Consider the following 21,195-nt stretch of genomic DNA (forward strand, 5'->3'; position numbering starts at 1 on the left):
AAATCATAATTAAACATACACAAAAATGACAACGTAAACACGTTTTTTAAAACTAGTTACGAACAAATTTTTTGAACACTTTAAATGAAATAACTTTGCACACTTCCTTGGGTACACTTCCACTTATTTGTTTGACCAATTAGCGCTTTCATCCTCTAATGGACATCTTCAGACTGGCAAATATTATACAATGTAAGGATGATTTATAGAAATCAAAATATTATCTTAAGTGTGGAAATGAGTGGAAGTGTACCAAGTATTTTTGATTAATAACTTATATGTAAATGTATGTAAATATTACATCATTACAATGAAATTCCATCAAGAATTGTCAAAAAATAATTTAAATCAGATAAATTGTGAATAAATTGTAGAAACATTTCGGGAACACGGTGTGTTAAATACAGCGTCAGCCAGTATACTACAAAAAACTTCACGCGACTGATGTGTTCTCTGTCCCACAAGTGGTATAATTCTGTATCGTGCTCTTTCGGTATTGTTTTCTTGGTCACTCAAGCTCCGCCCCTAACGAATAGTGTCCTTGTCGGTCTTCTGATATGCTATATTCTCGTGCTCTTTCTTATAAAATTTAATAAACCACTTATAATACTGGCATCTCTTTCGTTTGTTTTAATTTATTTTACAAAATGAAGAAATTGTTTTTTATAGAAAAAGCCCGTGCATTTTTTATAAAAATGTTTCCTTATTTTGGTGTAAAAAAGTCCATATAAGGATTACAAAAAATATGAGTTGGTTATTTAAAAAAATAAGAGAGTTATTAAATGTTTTTTACCTGAGGTAGACATCCGTTACCGCATAGCCACACATGAGTTAAGGGAGTTATCTTCGACTGTCTATAAAGAAAACTTGATATTTGTGTACAAAAATGAGTATATTTGCATGAATATTTAAAGTATCTTCGTCGGTGACCTATAATTGAACATGCTTAGAAGAAAAAAATGTGTGCATATTCTGCTTTTCATTCAGAAAACTTAACTTTACTTTGTAGATAAAATTGAAGATAAATGTTAACTTTCCATTGTAATCGGGGCCCCTGAGGGGGTACTTGGAATACCCCAGATAAAATGCCATAATTAAGATTTAAAAAAAAAAAACAAATGTCGTCATGGTAGTTTTTATAAAACTGTTTCACAATATTTCGAATTTTCTGTGAAATTCATGCATTTTATCATAAAATACTGTCACAAGAGTATGCTTTATTATAAATTAATGATATTACAATAATATAACTTATTATTATTTATAATTATTATTAATTTACTCAGTGAGCGTAGAGTGTGTGTGGCGAAGGGGGAAGAGAGAGAGAGAGAGAAAAGAGGTATATTAAAAAAAAACTAAGTTATTTAATTGTAATATATTGAATAGTTATGTTCCACAAAGTTAGTGCTTGAACCATTAAAATGATTTTTTTTTTAATATGCGTTGAAACATCGCGCTGCTCTCGCTGTAACACTTTAAACAGCACTGATCAAAATTCTCGCTACGCCTTTGTGGGGCGGTACAACGGGGAGGGGGAATGCTCGTAAAATGTTGAGCTCTAAATCCGGATTTTTGTGGTTATGGCTGGAAATAACCGTCCAAGTAGCAAAAAGTACACGTCCGAACCGACCAACATTTGAAAAATTATTAAACTGTAGAGCGATGAATTATAATGTTTGCTCTGTATTTGTAAAGACAAATGTGAATTATTATTGATAAGAATTTGGCAGAAATTTGCTACCTGGGGACCCTAGATCCCTAGATTGAAATAAATCTGACAGAGATACAACAAAAATCATGCCAGGTAATTTGTAATAATTCTTTCCTTATCTGTATAATGATATGTATAATTTAAACAAGCGTACTACTTTTTTTAGTTTCGTAAAAATAATAAAGTAGCAAACAACCAATTTTATACAGCGAGCTTTGTATTTTTTTTAACAGAATCAGACGTAATTCGTTTACAAAATATTTGTCTTTGACTGCATTTTTTCACGCATTCGTGGTTTACATAATAGGGCCAAATTCTCATTTTTTGTGTTTTGTCAGTGTATTTATTTTAGAAACGATACTCGTCTAACCTATAATTTAAAATGTTTTATCTTTGCTTGGCCGGTTGTCCTTTGTCTATGTTTTTTTTGGATCTATTAAATGTAATGGTCTCAAGTCCCAGCTGTCTTTTTTACTAATAGTATTGGAGTAATAAGCCTGCCGTTGTTAGAAAATGCGCAGGAAAAGAAAAAAAAACAGTTTTTGGTTCCACTTAGAACCGTAAAACGTGTCTAATAAGAATTATGTAATATAAAATGGTGCTCTCCAAGTCATCAACATTCTAGGTAGTTCTGCCAAGGAATACGGAATATCTAGATTGTTCTACCAAGAACATTTACGTCACTACTAAAGTAGGAATATCTTGCAAGTTCTACCAAGAATATTCGCAGACAAGTTAGGCACCATTGAAATAGAAATATTTAAGAAGTTTTTTTTTGCACCACTACAGGCTAGTAGGCCAATTACAGCACAGAAAACCCAGGCTTTAGAAAATCACATTAAATTTTTGTGTTCTTACCGGGAATCGAACCCAGAACCTTCCGTGCGTGAGTCAAGAGTCTTCACCGCTACACCACGGAGGCTGCCGATTTTATTCATTTCTTTATTTAATAGACACAATACACAATTTTACAAAATCAAGAAAGGAGCTCTGGGTTGTTGGTTTGGACATGTAGAGCGAATGGATAGTGAGAGAACGGCTAAAAATATTTACAATGTGAATGTTGATGGATGCAGATTTCTGCACTCTATTTTAGAGGAAGACCGAAAAAGACATGGCATGACCAAATCCAACAAATACTTGAAGATGGGCATGTTAAAAGTCGGAATAATCGGCGCGCGTGCATGAGAAGATGTATGAATGAAGAGGAAGCGAGATCCGTATGCAAATATAGAATGATATGGCGTTCTATCCCCTTACGGAAAACGGCGTGATAGTTTGTTTGACAATCATATTTTTTTATGTCCCACTTGTTAGAAAATTCCGTATTAAGTCGGGACTCCTTTATACTAAAACCAATAAATTAATGCATTTTATGGCACATTACACATTCTGCCGACATTCACTGACAAGTTAGATACCACTAAAATAGTAATATCCAGGAAGTTCTACCAAGAACTTTCACTGACAAGCTAACTCTATAGTAGGGACATACCAAGAACTTTCACCGACAATTTGCCACTAAAGTAGTAATATCTAGAAAGTTCTACCAAGAACTTTTACTGACAAGCAAACTCTATAGTAGGGACACCAAGAACTTTCACCGACAATTTTACACTAAAGCAGGAATATCTAGGAAATTTCACCAAAAGCATTATTTAACAAGTTACCACCAAGAATCTAATGTTGCGTTTTGTTTGTCCGCAGGAACTCTTACAGTAGAAGAGGTGTACAAAGACAGAGACCAGTTCGCGGCGCTTGTCCGCGAGGTGGCTGCCCCGGATGTGGGCCGAATGGGCATCGAGATCCTGTCCTTCACCATCAAGGACGTGTACGATGAGGTGCAGTACCTCGCCTCGCTGGGCAAGGCCCAGACGGCGGTCGTCAAGCGGGACGCCGATGCGGGCGTCGCCGAGGCCAACAGGGACGCCGGCATTAGGGTAAGTTCGGGTCACTGCCGAAATACGGCGTTCATTTATTTATTTTCATCGTCATCATTGCCTTTCCGCACCTAATAGTATAGTACCTAGTGCATGAGGTACTGCATTGGTACACCAATCGCAGCGTATTTTGATATTTTTTTATTACATTAAGGTAAGATGATCAGTCTTACGCTTCATGTACCAGTCCACGGTACGTGTTCTGATGGGAAGTTAAAATTTATCTTCAATTTTATCTACAAAGTAAAATTAACAATATGTTTCTTTTTTGGGTGATACCGTGTGTGTTGGATTTGTTCCAACGTTTCGGCTACCATTGCAGGAGCCATCTTCAGGGAAACTTGAGTGTTTTGCAGAAAAAAGTATCTGTTTAAGTACTAGTAATTTAAACCACAGCAAATAAATGGATTGACAAACATAAAATAGCGTGTAAACTTGGGCACCCTGACAAATCTGCAATTAGCGGATCACTTTATACACATCGGACATTTTTTTGCCTTCGAACCGAAAATTTTACATAAACCCAGTAATAACAGTGCACGAATAATAAATGAGGTAATTGGAATACACAGACAACCAAATAACATAAGCAAAGACGACGGGCTTAAATTAAACTCAACATGGTTCCCAGCACTACATACCACAAAAACCAATAGAAATGGGCCTGCTGTCGACTGCGACACGGTACAAATCACAAGTACTTAAACACATACAAAACACTCAAGTTTCCCTGAAGATAACTCCTGTAATGGTAGCCGAAACGTCGGAACAAATCCAATACACACGGTATCAACCAAAAAAGAAACAGCGACCGTGAAAACCTTCGCACCTATTTTAAGTAAAATTAAGTTTTATGTATGAAAAATATAATATATTTACTTTTTTTTTTTCTAAACATGTTCAATTACCGGTTACCGAAGAAGATACTCGTACTTTGAATTTTTATACAAATATACACACTTTTGTACATAAATATCGAGATTAGTTTATACCCTCTCAGTATATACAAATAAAGCTAGCGTTCATAATCGCGGCCCAGGGACTATGAAATATTCTGGTGTAAAAACACCCTTTTAAATAAATATTTCATATCAACCATGTCGGGAAACGAACCCGAGACCTTTTGCATGGTAGGCAAACGCGCTGACCATACACTACAAGGCTGACACCACAATTGATTTATTTTAGTTAGTTAATATAATTTTTTTGTGTATTAACTCGTATTTACAATTTTTTTAATAACTGTATACTAAATTTGTTGCAACCGAGGGAAAACATTTTTTGAGTAGAGAATATGGAAGTATAGGCAATTACAGGGCTAATGACCTGTCAAAAGGACTCTTTAATGAATTTTGTTTTTAAAAAAATATTATGGTGTAATTTTTTTCCCCAAACAATTTATCAATACAATATAATATACTACACATAATATTATTATTATCATTCGAAATAAATTTTGTTCTCACAACAACTGAGCTTTATAATACAGGGGTTTTATTGTATTATTCGCGAACACCTGCATTGAACCGTCGACATTATCAATGGCTTAAATTTCTCTAAATGCTAAATATTCAAAGACTTTCTTTGATACCCGTAAAAAATTATATTTTACGAAAACAGCGCCGTATAACATCAATTTATTATTGTGACTGTTGTATTGAGAATAAATATTTATATTTTTAAGGGTCAGATATTACGTCGCATTGAGGAAACGAGGTTCTATCAAACAAAAGAGCCATTTTCAACGAGTTGTAAATAATTTACCATTAGAAAATGGGAATCAAGTTTCGGTAGGGAGGGATTTGAACCTCGGACCTCTGAACCCGGTTTTTATACAAAAAACATCATCCCGGATTAAAATATTTTAAAAATAGTTAAGGACCTAAAAGGTAACCATGTGGGACACCAAGCGAAACAAATCATATCATACACTAAACTATTTACCAATCTTAGAATTAAAATCACTATAAAATTTTATCCAATTTTGATTGAGTATTATTTTTTCTTTTACAGGAAGCAGAGTGTGAGAAATCGGCCATGGACGTAAAATATGCGACCGATACAAAAATCGAAGATAATTCTAGAATGTTCAAGTTGCAGAAAGCTCTTTTTGATCAAGAAATCAATACGGCGGTAAGTTCACAATCGTTATTTTGCCAAAAACGCTCGAATAAAGTAATCAAATGTTTGACCATGATCAAGGTAATAATAAGCTAATCTTCAGAACTTGTTTTTTTTAAGTAGCCATTCATTTACAAAATTACTCATTACTGATCATAAATAATATTGGATCAATGACAACGCAAAAATATACGCTGTCAAACATTCTACTGATTCTAGAGTGCGATAATTCAACACGTCCTTCTAAACCCCTTGTCAAGTTTTCTGAAAAAAGAAAAGCATAAAAAAGTAAATTGTATGTATTTTGCTTAGATTTTCATCTATCATGGAACAGTCATACCTACATGTTACGTACAAATTACAAATTTTAGTCATTGTAAAAAAGGTAAATAAATGAAAAAAAATCCACCCGGTAGTGCATAACGCACTACATTGGTAAACCAAATTCAGCATGGTTCGATCATCTGTTACATGAAGGTAAGGTGATCAGTTTTACGCTTCAAGTGCCAGTCCACGAACAATAAAATATTGTAGTTTAAAAAACCTTTAAATCCAATATTCTACGTCCACCCTGCCAGGAATTGAACCCAGGACCTTAAGAATGGTAGGCAAATGCGCCAATAACTTCACAACAAGGAAGACTTAACTTTGCTTCATTTCCTTATTCAGAATTTTTACCTGATAGCAGCTTCTGAGTCAAAAACACTCGTCCAGGAGTCTTGTTCTATTTTACACACATAACTGTGTCTTCATCCGTCTGATATGATCGTTTAAAACAATTATGTAGCGTGTTCTTTTGTGTCTTTATAGTCATTAATGTTTTTGATTTGTTTCAAATTCAGAAAGCCGAGGCTCAGCTGGCCTACGAGTTGCAGGCGGCTAAAGTGCGCCAGCGCATCAGGAACGAGGAAATTCAGATAGAAGTTGTGGAGCGGCGCAAGTGCATCGAGGTCGAGCAACAGGAGGTCCAGAGGCGTGCGGCCGAACTCACGGCCACGGTCAAGCTGCCGGCCGAGGCAGAGGCTTACAAGATGCACTGCCTTGCTGATGGCAAGAAGTTAGTATCTTATTCTGAAAAATGGAATCAGTGCTATGTAAGCTCCTGATTTCACGATGACCTGTGTAAATCTATTGTGACAGGTCCCCATAAATTAATTCTCTCCCTCCAAGCCCAGGTATTTTAAGAGCCTGGCACTGAGTGAAGGGCGAGTATTCTCACATTGATAAATCTTCCGCTCCAAGCTCAGATCCTCAAAATATCGGGCTATTAGGTAGAGGGCGAGCGCTCTATCATCCTCAAGTTTAACCAGTGGCCTCCCCGAGGAAGCGGTTTTATATGTAATGCGTACAAGTGCTTCATCATCTGCACTGCAGAACCTACATCTAGAAGGTTCAGAAAGTTTCATTCTAGCGAGGTATTTATTCAATAGGCATTGCCATGTAACGGCTCTAGTGATAACACTTCCTCGGTTTCAGTTAATTTTCATCAGGTCGAAAGCAAACCTTTGCGAGTATCCCTTTAGTAGTTCCTTTGCATGGTGCTGACCAGGTGCTTTTTGCCAGAGCGTTATGCTCTGCTTTTGGCCCCAATGACCTAAGTTCATAATGAAGAGCGCATTTGGGTAACCCACAGTAGGGATGTTGCTGGGGCTGTCTCAGCTCTCAGCCTCGCCAATTCATCAATTGCCTTGTTACAATCGATATTTGAGTGTCCAGGTACCCAAATCAATGTTATGGTGTTGCATTCACTGACACAATTAATTTAGTATCACTTTGCTCTTTAGTCTCATCACCTGTCATCAATTCTATGTTCACTCCCTAATTCATCTCACTTATAACATCCACAATACGCCTTCAATAGTCCCAGGTTGAGCTGAGATGCCAGTATTCTAAGCATATTATTTAAGGAGGCCAGCCCTACGTTCCCTCAGCGTGAGGTCTGTGGGCGACTACCTCGTTATCTCTGAAATTGTTTCGACCCACCCACTAAAGGTATCTGCTACCTTTAGATCTAATTTTGCCTGATTTCTCAGCACTATCCTGTATGGCATGGAAAGTCTTCAAGTAATACTGTTAATTATTATAGCAGTTCTCATAAAATGATCTTTATTATCTTAAGCCAGTTCCAAAATTTCACATAATTTGTTCTAGTTTTAGTTTGGTAACAGAGATTTAATAAACATTATTTTATGTCTCCGTGAATAAGAAAGTATCTCTTATTACTTTGAATTGTGTTTTAAATGCATAATGTATTTTACAGAACTCAGACCATCGAGGCTGCCAGGGGTGATGCCGAAAGAATCAAGCTGATGGGTTTAGCAGAGGCTGATGCCATCGCTGCTGTGGGTAATGCTGAAGCCAAGAGAATGGTGATGAAAGCCACTGTGTTCAAGCAATATGGAGAAGCCGCCATTTTGTCTATGGTTATGGATGCTCTGCCAAAGGTAAATTGCTTTTTCTAATGGGTGTATCGTATATAAAACTAGGATAACTTAATTTGGCAAGTCGCAAAGATGCAGGATGGCCAAGTTATAAAAGAACTTAACCAAGATGCTTAGTCTGGAAAGAAACACCGCATCTAAGAGCATCGGAAACTGGATTGATTGCTATAAAAAGATGTATGGAAGGAAATCAAAGGGTGGTCCCACTAAATTGCTTTAACACATTTATTTAGGAAATGCCAGCTATTGACGTCAAAATCATTTCTCTCATTTAAGAAATGACAGCTATGGACATTAGTCCAAAAGACTTTTGTAGTGAAAAGAGAACTATAGCCTACTTGAAACTGAAGTAATTTTAAAGTAGGAGGAGATAATATTGTGTATAAAAAACAGTCACCAACAAAAGTGTCTCAGTATGTTCAAATAAGATTTACTTCAAACCATCAATTACGGTCCAGAGAATTTACCAATTTGTTAAAGTTGAAAAGCTTGCACAGAAAAAGAATAACTCAAGAAAGACGTATTGTGCTGTGGAATACAAAACATTTTTTCTTTAGAAGATCAATTTGACAAATCGCAGTCTGACAGATGATTGTCTATTCTGTCCCGCTAAGGCTAAAAGTCGTATCTGCCAAACAAGACATTACTGTTTTATGGTTTGCTAATCTGAAATTAGCAAACCATAAAAGAGAATATATCATATTTGAGAAGCAGAAATGACTTGTTGACTAAATAAATATGTGAGGCTATTGAATATCTATTAGGAAAAAAAAATCTCAAAATGAAATTTTTTCAGCTACGTTTTTTTGGGTTGGCAGGACAGTCTTATGAACAGTTTTTTAAATATTTTCTATTGTTTTTCTTTCTAGATCGCTGCCGAAGTGTCCGCTCCTCTGGCGAAGGTTGACGAGATCGTGCTGATCGGCTCTGACCAGACTGGTGGCCCTGCGGGCGAGATCACCAAGCTGGTAGGCCAGCTGCCTCCGGCCATCAGTGCCCTCACCGGGGTGGATATCTCCAAGATATTCGGCAAGATCCCCGGAGCCAAGGTCACCCCCACCCACCAGGGAACCGCCACAGTCGCGGCCAACTAATCACCCGTTTGGAAAAGATTTCTATCATCTTCATTATCTCTTATCCTGCGGTGTAATCCCTCACTGAGAATCGGCCCCTCGGCCTATTGTGGTGATTTATTTTTTTAAACCCTTTCTTACCCGAATGAATTTCTTTGCTTATAAAAATGGATAGCAATAATTTGAATTAATAAATGTGACCATTTATCGACTTTTTTATGTTTACCGGTTTCGAGAAGTTCTTGTCTCTTCTCCAGAACATTCACTACAATTTTTACATTTAAGCACTCAAATATACGGTCAGGGCAAATTCTAACGGGATCTAGCCCTCCGTCACTAACTGAAAAGAGATGGTCCATCTTCATTTTCATCAAGACAGTAAATTTTAGTATTTCCACGTTAATTTAGTCTTTGTCTTCACTAAATGACGTGATTGTCGTTAAGCCAGTAGTTATAATAAAGTATTTGAAAATTTTCTGTGAATTTTTCTGTTCATGGTTTTAAAGGCAAAATAAAACACCTAAATTGCTCTTATAAGTGGCTCTTTTATAGTGCATTTGCCATGAAAGGTTCACTGTGCTTTTTGTAAGTAATCTGCACAAATGATCACATATTTTACTTATCATAAAATATGCAATGTTTCAATAAATTATAGTCGAGATAATAAAAGTCCACGGCGATGGGTGTAATCTTTAACAGGGATTTATAAATATTTCAAACCAATCAAGCAGAAGAATTACGGTGTTGAAAATAAAGATCTTTCTTCTTATGAAAAATCCAAGACATTCGGTGAGAAAGGGTTGATAGTTTTCATCCAACGCTTAGTATTTTTTTGACATGTATAAATGCCACATTGCTCAAGACATCAGTGTATCAGCGCTGCGGGCATCCTATTGATGGCTTGAAACTATTTGCTTAAACCACCACCGTATGCAGCTGGTTATTACATCCAGGATTCGGCAAAAAGTGCTTCTTACCTAAATACCAAACTTCATCATCTAACAGTATACCGACAACTTGAACAAGCATTTTATCTTCGTATTTAATTGTTGTAACATTTTTGTTTTTCTCCACTCTTCAAGCAAAACGACCGCTATTTTTTTGCATTCCTTGCCCAGAATTATTCATTTGTAAAACTGTATTTAAAAATGTGCGTATTTTTATGTGTACATGCTACATAGATGTGGAAGTTCGTACCCTAATTCCCAGAATATATTTTTGTGTCTAAATTCAAATTATAGTTTTTTATGCTCTATTTAATACGAGTACCTGTCTAGAACTGTCAACAAAATAAGGAATTTCACATGAATTGTTTAATGGTTTTTTATTTTAATTATGCTATTTTTATGAACTATCATGTATCATCTGAGATATCAATACAGCACTTTGAAAAAATGTTTTCTGATTAGATGAAAGTTTTTTTTGTTAGTTAGTACTAGTGCAGTTGGTTGGCAATTCGTTTATTAATCTCAGTTTTGGTATTTGCATTTTTTCACCATTCTGCATTCCTATAAGGTATGAAAACCGCTTACCTCACTAAAAACTCAATAACCTCAAAATTACTACTTTTAACAGTGAGCTGATAAATATTTCTGATTTATTATTAAATTCAGACTAAATCGATGTTAGAAAAACTAATGGTCTATTTTAAAATATCATGAGAATACTTCATTCTTTTTACTGCATCTCCTCTTAAGTGGAGCGTGTGGACATCGACCGACGCCTCCGGGAGAACCTTCCGCTAGCCTGCAATCCAGCTGTCAATCCAGCGTCCCTTAGTATCAATGAATAAAGCCGCAAGATCGTCATCAACGGCCTAGCAGGACGGCGGAGCCCGCCAGTGTGAAGAATAATTTTAAATACAGTAGAGTCATCGCATATCAAATGACCATTTCTTTATATTCAGTCCAATATCTTGTTAAAGACTGAAATTTTGAAATTTCTACTAAAATTTAAACATTTTCTTGATCTGCACTTTGGTTCCATATTTTTATTTCTCTACAACAGATTATTTACCATCTGTATCGGAAAAAAGTAACAATTTAAATACGACTTGTCACTAATAATTTGGTATTCATTGACCGTTTCATGTTTTGTATTTTTTCCATATTGTTTTAGTTTACTAAACAATTCACAGAATTTTGAAATTCCTTATTGTTTCATTGCTATGCCGCCCACATTTCTGTTACTGATTTTCGTAGATATTCTTATTCTAAGTTACCATGTTCATCCAATCGATGATAGAAATCTGAAGATTTCAGCGAAGATGGAAAAAAATAAGTTATAACTCATCGCTCATTTTGAATATAACTGCTTCTGGCTTTTATTGGTGACTCTTAATTCTTTTGAATCAAATGTACTCACAGAAAATTAAAACTTTGTGACACGGTCGCCTTATTTAGTGGGTATCCTACAAAAAATCGTCGAGTCAACAGTGTCAATAAAATTGCGAGTTTTAAGCGTAAATTATTGAACAGCTTCGCCATTTGTATAAATATGAATTGAGGGTGTTTTGTCGTATGCCGAGCATTTACCAAATAATATTTCTCGATTAAGTCAATGCAGAAAATTTTTACCTTAGGCATACAATGAGCTATGTAATATTTTTCCCCGATGAGTTTTAATTTATTGAGATGTAGAGGTAATATGATATTTTTATGTGGAGATTATAGGAAATATTAGGAAGGGTGGTGTGTCTATTGTAAAAAGGGTTATTTTGTCATTGTATAGATTATCTTATTGAGGCCTTTCAGAATCACTTTTTTTTCAGTTTCTCTTTTGGAATGCTTAGTCAGTTCCTCTTTTATCGGACAATTTTTCACTCGCATTTGTAAATATTGAGAGCAAACGTTTCATTTTGTAGGACCATTTATATTTAGCCTGACTGTGGTACATTTAAAATACATCAATCGTGTTCACTAGAATTGTGTAAGAAAATATAAGCAACTAAGTGTGTTAGTTGGATTATTATTAAGACTAAAATAAACATATATTTTTTTTGTCAAAAAGCAATTCCTTAAAGGTTGCAACAGTCTGATTTAGATTTTTTTCGAGTATTTTTAAAGCTACAAAAATTAATTACGCTCAAAATATTAATAACTTTTTTCTATACAAAAATGATACTGAAAGGGGGTTGAACGTTTACAAGACAAATTTATCCTAACGGGGAGGTTTAGTGTATGTATTTGTTACTGTAAGGACCTCGAGCATGGTAGCACTACACTACGAGAGGCGGACCTATCTCTACTCGATTTCCTTTTTCAGGATTTTTACCCGAGTAGCCATCGAGTCAAAAGCACTCATCGAAAGTTCTGGTTCCATTTCGCACTCACTTTAGTTTCCATCTGGCCGGACATAGTCGTCGGTGCGTTCGCATATCACGCATGAGTTCCCAGGTTCTGTTCTTGGCAGGGTGGACGTGAAATATTGATTTTAAAGGTGGTTCAATACCGCAATGTTGCAAATTCCTAGACTGGCACCTTCACCGTAAGACTGATCATCCGATGATCAAGATACACCGCAATTGTAGTACCAATTCAGTGCCCTATTCACCACTCGGCGCAGATAGGGAAATGGTGATGAATGCAAACTATTTTTTTACTGGTTGAATATCACTGAGTGTTGAACTTCATCACATTTGATGCGCGGTGATCAGATTGAATTTACAAATGTCGTGGATTTCAAACTAAACAAAAAAGTGTCATAGTATCACTCTGTATTTGCGTACAGACCTCGCTTCCTCTACATTCATACATCTCATGCGCGTGCACTGATTATTGCAACTTTTGACATGTCCATCTAGTACTTGCTGAATTTGGTCATGCCCTGTCTTTCTCGATTTCTGCATCTATCGACATTCGCGTCGTAAGTCTTTTTAGACATTCTTTCGCCACCCATTTGCTCTGCATGTCCGAGCAAACGCAGAGCTACTTTCTTGATTTTGTCGATAATGCTTATCTCAGCCGTACATAACGCGCGGATCTCGACATTTGTGCACCTATCGTGCATAGTTTTACCGCGCATTCGTGTAGCATTTCAACAGCACTCAACCAACTTTCACCCTTGTTTTCCCAATTCCATGCCTCCGTTCCACAAATAAAGGTCAGTACCAGGATTTTGATTGGAGAAATAATCAGCGGGAAATAAGAAAAAATGTTAAAAAGATTATTACCATTTTATTATACTTTTGTAGATTTCATAGAAGTTTTGCCATGTAATTAAATGCCATATTATTCTCATTCCTAGAGGTGGGGGGTCAGTGCTACACAAGCTCCTGATGTCACGGTGACCTGTGAAGATCTATCGTGACCCCGTGAATAGCTCTCGCCCTCCAAGCCCAGGTCTATAAAGAGCCTGGCTACTGAGTGGAAGGCGAGAGTCCTCATTTTGCTAAATCTCCCCCTCCTAGCCCAGATCAGTAAAGTACCGGGCTATTAAGTAGGGGATGAGTTCTTTAACATCTTCAGGTGTAACTGGTCGGGGGTCCCCCGAGGATGAGGCTCCTTTTATGATGTAAAGAACCACATTCACATAGAATGTGGACATCTAGAAGTTTCGGAAAAAAAATGCCGTATTAAGTCTTAATATTTTTTAATCCCACTTCAGCATTTACGAGTACACTAAACTTCCCCAATTTGTGTTATATTAGAAACTTATTTTTAACTAATAATTATTCTTAGTAACGGAAAATACTGCTCTGTGTGATTTTTGATTACCAATCCCTTTAAGATATTTTATAACCTAAAAATATATATTTTTTAGTATTTATTCTTGTCTCGTCATTTTTGATTTATGTATTTTTGTCTTTTTTACATATTTCCTGTTTTCAATATTTGTAAGTTAACTTTACAAATTGTTTTAGACATGTAAAAGAATTTGTTTTTATGAATATGTATGTAAAAATCTGTGTTTATTCCAATTATTTCTATATTTTTACCTTCTTCCTGTAAAATATTGCGAAACATTTCTTTCCCCGTGTTGGCCATATTTTGATTTTTGTCTTTTTTCTATAAATTATTCATTGTGACTCAATAAAATAAGTTTTTCTTGTATTTTTTATATTGTTTATTTCATTTGAATCCTACTTCCCCTTTCCAATGTTTTTGTTTATGTAATAAGTTATAATTTACTAAACTGTGTAGAACTATGCTTATTTATTTTTTATATTCTATCTGGCTCTAGAGTAACTGTCATCTTTCACTACATTGGTACATGCATTACATCAAATCATTCATTAAAATGCATACAAGATACCAGTATAGGAAAACTGAAGCAATGTAGACATGCAGTATTTATTTAAAAAGGTTATTTTCACTATGATATTTCATAGTCTGAAGTGTAGACTGATTGTCTTGCCTTCATGTATGAAAAATGATTAAGGTATGTTGCAATTTGAGTACTATTGCGGTGCCGATAGGGAAACGATGATGAAATATTACTAACAAGGAATAACAGTTATTTATTCAGTATTTCATCTCAACCCAGCTGGAAATGTAACTTGGAACCTTAAGCATGGTGGCCAAACACCCGGGCCCATATTACAATGGGAAAATAATAATCTTCGTTTGTCTATTAGGTAAAGTGGTTTTTTTGTATGAAAAATATTTTTAATATTTCAGACATTTGAAATTTTCACATAAATTCAATTTTTCATACAGAAAATTCGATTTTACTTTATGGACAATGATGAAATTCGGTGGTTTTTATCAAAGAAAAATATTTGGCTATCAAACTAAGGCAAAAAAAAAATGTGTTTGAATACAGTACAAGAAGAAAAAAAATGTTTTTGGCTTAGTTTGATAGTCAAATGTTATCTTTTATAAAATCCACTAAATTTCATATTTGTCTATAAAGTGAAATAGAATTTTCTGTATGAACATGACAATACTTAGTCATCTCAATGATTTTTTAAAGTTTTTTAATTTTGAAATTACACCACCCGTGACATCACAAATTCATGTCGGCGAGTTTTTCTGACATTTAAAAAGAGACCCCCCTTCAAAACGTGCTATAAATGCCTACCCGGAAAGCAAAAAGCTATCACACATAATTGATTGGCTGTTCTAAAAACGTGTTCACATCTTCTTCTTCTTCAGCCTTATTCTTTCCACTGCTGGATAAAGGCCTCTTCCAAACGTCTCCATTCCTTCCTATCACCCGCTTTCATCATCCATGTTTTACTGGCAATAGAGGCAATGTCGTCGACCCATCTTTTCTGTGGCCTTCCAACACTTCTTTCGTTTGCCCATGGTCTCCACTTTATTATTCTGGGTGTCCACCTGCCATCATTTTGCCTCGCCGAGTGTCCTGCCCACTGCCATTTAAATTTCGCTCCACGATCCATGATATCCACGACTCCGGTTTGGCGCCTTATTTCTTCATTTCTTACTCTGTCTCTTAGACATACACCGAGCATCTGTCTTTCCATGGATCATTGCGTGCATTTTAATTTCTGGTTACTTTTTTGTGTTACAGACATGGTTTCTAGTCCGTATGTTGTCACCGCCAATATGCACGATTCATATACTTGTCTTTTTAAGCATATAGGGACTTCTTTATTTTCAAAAATATATTTTAGTTTGCCGAAGTAGCCCAATTAGCGCTTTTCTTCTTGGTAACTCTGCTGTCTGGTTATCTTTACCAAGTTTGACTTAGGGTACTAGATATATGTATTCATCAACCACTTCAATTTTATTGTTGTTAATGAAAATATCTCTCCCTGTTGGACTCACCTCAGCCAGCGTGTTCACCTCAGCCTGTAACATTTCAAATTAGTTTATTTTTATTAATATTTTCTTGCATTTTCAAGAAACTTCACTGTACAATAAATGCTCCAATTTTTACCGCTTGTAAGAACACATTTTTTTATATCCAATTTCCCGTAGCACCGAACTTCCTCATTTAAGATAACTCTGTTGTCTTCCCATTGTAATCGCCGGGGCCCTGATCACTAAAATAACTACGCTGCAGATAAAAACATATTTAAAAAATTCTTTAACTGTTTTGACATATTTTTACAATTTGAAGAAAAAAAAAACATTTATATCTATTCTTATAAAATGATACAAAATAGACCCATTTAATTAGAAGTCATTTCCTTTACAAAAAACTATGTGGTATTTTAAATAGTTTGACAAAAGATGAAGGTTACGCTGTAAATTATGCAAGTTTTTTTTCTGAACCAGACCGCGAAACTTTGGAGAAACATTCCTCGTGGTAAATTAAAAAAAATCCTAATATATTTTTTTAAATAGCTTTTTATTTTTTAAAAACTGAAAATGGAATTTAAAAAAAATAAAAATATTTGCATTCTTATGATTTACCCAAATATTACATTTTGAGGGCCATTTTCAACGAGTTGTAAATAACTCACTGTTAGAAAATGGGAATCAAGTTGGGATAGAGTGGGATTCGAACCACAGACCTTTGGTCCATGAGTCCGAGACACAGGACACAGTCCGAGACACAGTCCGAGACACAGTCCGAGCCACAGGACCATAACCCGATTCAGAATAAATCCTTAATTTTTCAAACTAGCAGTCAAACTAGTGTCAATTTACTCTGGAGAGTACTGGAAATAAAAAATGTACTAACGAAACAAAGGATTGTTTTCCTCCGGCAAGAAAGTTTTGAAAAAACAAAATATGGACTCACTTTTCGGCTGTTCATTTGAATTTGTTTTCAATCGATCAATTGTAATAATTACGCAAACATATGCGTTTTATTTCTATACATAATTTGTATTATAAAAAATTGAAATGACAGATCACCAGATGAAATTGTCTTTTGGTAATCTACAATTATAATAAGTAGCACGTTTTCACAATTTCAAATATGCTGACGAAGATATTATCAAGCTTAAATAAAAAAGTTACCATTTAATTTTACTGATTTTACCAGAAAACTTTTATAAAATTATATAAAAATATATGGCACAGAAGAAAAAACATTAAAACAAAATGTTATTTACAATATTTTAATATACCAATTATATCATGGCTCATCAGTACTTAGCCAATCATATATTTTTAGGGGCTATAAAAAAGTAGAAAAAACAATGTTTATTCTTAAACATCAACTTTCCAGTATGGCTAATTAGTGCGTTCAGCACTCAGCCAGCCGTATATTTTTTAAGGGTTACAATGAAGTCAAAATATCCATGTTTATTCAAAAATATATATTTACAAATACTTAACTCAAAAAATAATTTGTATAATCTGCATTTAAAAGAGTGCTCTTAAAAAAAGAAAATAGTACACGGGAGTGCTATTCTGAACCTTCTCTACCCCCCAGAGAGAGGTTAATTTGTGCATTTTATTTTATGCACGCGACTACACTTTGATTCATATATGGCCACACTAAAGATTTTCATTTAGAACATTATTACGACCTTAAGCATTACCCAAAACAATTAATTATGTTAAATTGACCAAACTGTATTAGTTTTTTTCGTTTTTGAAATAGTTTTATACATCATTTGACTTTTATAAAGCATAGCCGCATGCAAAAAAAACTCCTTAAATTAACCACTTTCTAGGAGGTAGAAAAGGTTCAAAATACCACCCCCGGTTATGGATTTCGTCTTTAACATTTTAAGAACAAACTCACTGAGAAACATATCCAAAGTATACTATCGAAACTGCATTTTGCGAGGTTTACGGGAGAGGAAAAACAAAGCGTGATAATTTTTTAAGAAGCTATCAAATACTGTAGAATTTTGGCAATTCTAAAAAATGTAGTTTTGATAGTATACATGGGACCGTCGATATGGTAACCTTATCACCCACCATAAAGTTAGGTACTTTTTATTTGGTGTTGCCGTAAAAATATCAGTTGTAGTTGTGATTTTTACTAATTTCTACTCTTTTCAAAACACTTGTGCTATTAAAACCTTTTTTCGCTTTGCAATTCTTTATTTTTTTAATTCTGTTTAAATGCCGGACAAATTCAACAGATTTTAGAATGCTTTCAGGAAAGAAAAATCCTGTCAATAGGATAGGTTTTGCTAGAGGATAACCAGACGGAATCAAAAGTGGAATGTCAGTGAATTAAATTGGCGGTAATTTTTATTATGATACACTGTACCATGTGCAAGATATCTCGCTTATGGCACCCAAAGGGTAAAGTTATATAAAATACAATTTTCTTTTGCGTCATTTTACAAGTTGTGAAACTCATAACTACCTTATATAAAAGTGGAACAATATTAATGTGTTCAACCGATATTAAAAATGGTATTTATTATATTTCTAAAATCCTTCTGTAGTTACCTTTATTTTTAAGCAGACCTTATATTAATACTGTGTGAATGTAAAAAATATATTTGGTGTATTTTTTAAGTAAAAGTTATGTGAGAAAATTAGCATAAATTTATACACTTATATATTATATGATGAAATGTATTCACCGATTGGCATCAAAATATGTTCAAATTTAAATCCCTTTATTGTATTTTTTTAATGTACCCCTCTAATACCAAAAATATTGGAAATACAACTTGTGTTTGATTTTTGATTACCAACCCCATCCATGCTGATCCTTGGCAGATATGCAGAAATAAAACAATTATTAGTAAGTAACATAACAAAACAATAGTTGCTTAATAGTTGTTAAGAAACTCCTGGATTCAGCCAAGGCCCACCCAGGGCTGTCAAGCTTATGATGATGATGAATATTCATTTAATCACATCACATTTACACATCCTCCAGACCCGTTCTTTTCCCTCTCTACAAATACCGAATGGAGCTTCTCGCTACTATCCATAGCCTTTTTATAGGTCTTGTTATACAACACTTGTATACACACAGATTTGATGGCTTTCAATGTCTAATCTAGTCTAGTCTAGTTCAAAAAAAAATCATTTCAATGAATTGAACATGAGTCCAGTAAATTTATTATACAGAATTGGGTGCAATGAAATGTTGTGAAAAAGTTTTCAACCCGTCATTTTGATCAGTTTTAACTTTCATTCCTAGTCAGCGAAGACTTCACTTTCCTTTTTTCCTCAATCCAATGTAGAACATGTGATGGACTTCTGGATTACCTTCTTGCTACCAGATTACAGAGAGGTCCTTCAGGCAGTTTTTATCATTTGGCAATAAGCAATGAGGAACTTCAGCCCTACGGGAAATTGGATACAAAAAATGTTTTCATAAGAAAAACCGCGTAAGCGCAATAAAAATTAGAGCATTCAATTTAAAGCGAAATTTCTTGAAAATATACGAAAAAAATAATAAAAACGCACTAATTTGAATGACGTCACTGGTTCATATGAACCATCCAATGATATGAGATCTTTGAAGTATATCCGGTTTGGTCACCGTAAACGAAACAATCGGAAGAACTGTCAGAGAACCACCTCTGACGTCACACGCTGAGTTATTTCAGAAATACAAAACTTTAAAAAATCATAGCGCTGATAATATGATATATAAAAATTTTTGCTTAATTGAATTCTCTATTAACAAAGAAAAAAAGACATTGAACTTCCTCATTATGTATGTAAGCACTGCCAAGGAGACTTAAGTCCTCAGATGTAGTGTGCGGTATTCGATTCACATTTAATATAAAAAAATATTAAAACCATATAGCACATCCGAAAAAAAAGTCACAACTCAGTAGTGAGTAGAGACTATGCAGTTCATTTATTTAAACTAAAATACATTATTTTTTTTTAGATATAAGCACAATTAAAAGAACATTTCAAAATAACTAGTTTGAATAGAGTTGTGGTCCCATGGCTAGTGTTGTGGACTCACGGATCAGAGATCCGAGGTTCGAACCCCACTCTACCCCATCTTGATTTCCATTTTCTAGTGAGTTATTTTGCAACTTGTTGAAAATTGAAATATTTGGGTAAATTGTAAGAACGCTAACATTTCATTTGAAAAAACTAATCTCGAGACAATATCTAGTTTATTTTAATGATTGTTATCTGGAAAGACTTAAACTAAAAAAGTCCAGATCCGAGTTTACAATACAACACATTTTGGACATTAGTTCATGTACTGTGCTGGTCGACGAACAGCACATCATTGAATGCTACTTGTTCCAGTAACGATGGTACACCAATCAAGCCATTTAATAAACTAAACTTAAATATGGAGTCAATAATATTTCCATATTTTTGTAGATTTGAGATTTTTAACTTTGACTCCATCTCTCCGCAGTGTCGGTTTTGGTACTAAATTTCTAGGAAGGCTACAATAAACATACAAAAATATATTTCAATACTGCTAGACTTTCATAATCAATATTGATTACCTTTAGTACGATACTAATTTTTTTTAAAAAGATTATTCTTTACTAGGTACAGACGTACTCAATGCCAAAACGTGAGTGCAACGCAAAATGCAGATAGCAACTAAATTAGAATACGATAATACTCCACTGGCTGCTCCCTTCCTCTTACCTCATCTACGAGGCACCATAAAAATCAGACCCACTAACGACTCACTGTTTGAACGAATTATGGTCAGAACATTCCCTTAAAGTCACATTGTGGATCCGGCTAGTATGATCTCTTTTGTTATTTGGGGCTCACTTTCATACAGCTTTTCCGATATTGTTTTACTTCAAATTTAACATTATTTCTATTAAAATAAAGATGTTTTTTGCTTGGAGTACGTGTTGACTGAATGACTGCGTCTAAATAATGTGGCGTGCATTGCCCATGCGTTGAAAAAAACATATTTTAGACTAGGGAATAGGCTTGTTTCTACAATGATATTTATTTGTTTATTTATAGAAATATATATATATATGTATTACAAAAACAAAAAAAATATATCTCTAACTCTATGAAGTCAAGAGCCCTCTGTTGAGTTGGGATACAACATAGTGGAAAGTGGAAGCATGTACATTAAATAATAGCAAAAATGAAAATAAAAGATGATTACATAAACACGTG

At 34.6% G+C, this 21,195-nt stretch overlaps 1 protein-coding gene across 2 annotated transcripts in view; it reads left to right on the top strand.

Moving 5' to 3' along the window:
* The window catches only part of Flo2 (flotillin-2), a 704,941-nt gene extending 694,420 nt beyond the window's left edge, over positions 1-10,521 (top strand). The window contains exons 4-8 of one of the 2 annotated variants that reach the window (XM_088232453.1): positions 3,419-3,651; positions 5,665-5,784; positions 6,615-6,829; positions 8,033-8,216; positions 9,083-9,454. In XM_088232453.1, the coding sequence (XP_088088579.1) occupies positions 3,419-3,651; positions 5,665-5,784; positions 6,615-6,829; positions 8,033-8,216; positions 9,083-9,307 (977 nt within the window). In that variant the 3' untranslated portion in view covers positions 9,308-9,454. Of the gene's footprint in view, positions 1-3,418; positions 3,652-5,664; positions 5,785-6,614; positions 6,830-8,032; positions 8,217-9,082 lie in introns of both variants that reach the window. The other variant, XM_088232454.1, reaches the window with a different exon arrangement.
* The last annotated feature ends 10,674 nt before the right edge of the window (positions 10,522-21,195 follow it).

This window comes from Micrasema longulum, unplaced genomic scaffold (assembly GCF_059751315.1).
Source record: "Micrasema longulum isolate JH-2025_06_02 unplaced genomic scaffold, ASM5975131v1 h1tg000987l, whole genome shotgun sequence".
Lineage (NCBI taxonomy): Eukaryota > Metazoa > Arthropoda > Insecta > Trichoptera > Brachycentridae > Micrasema > Micrasema longulum.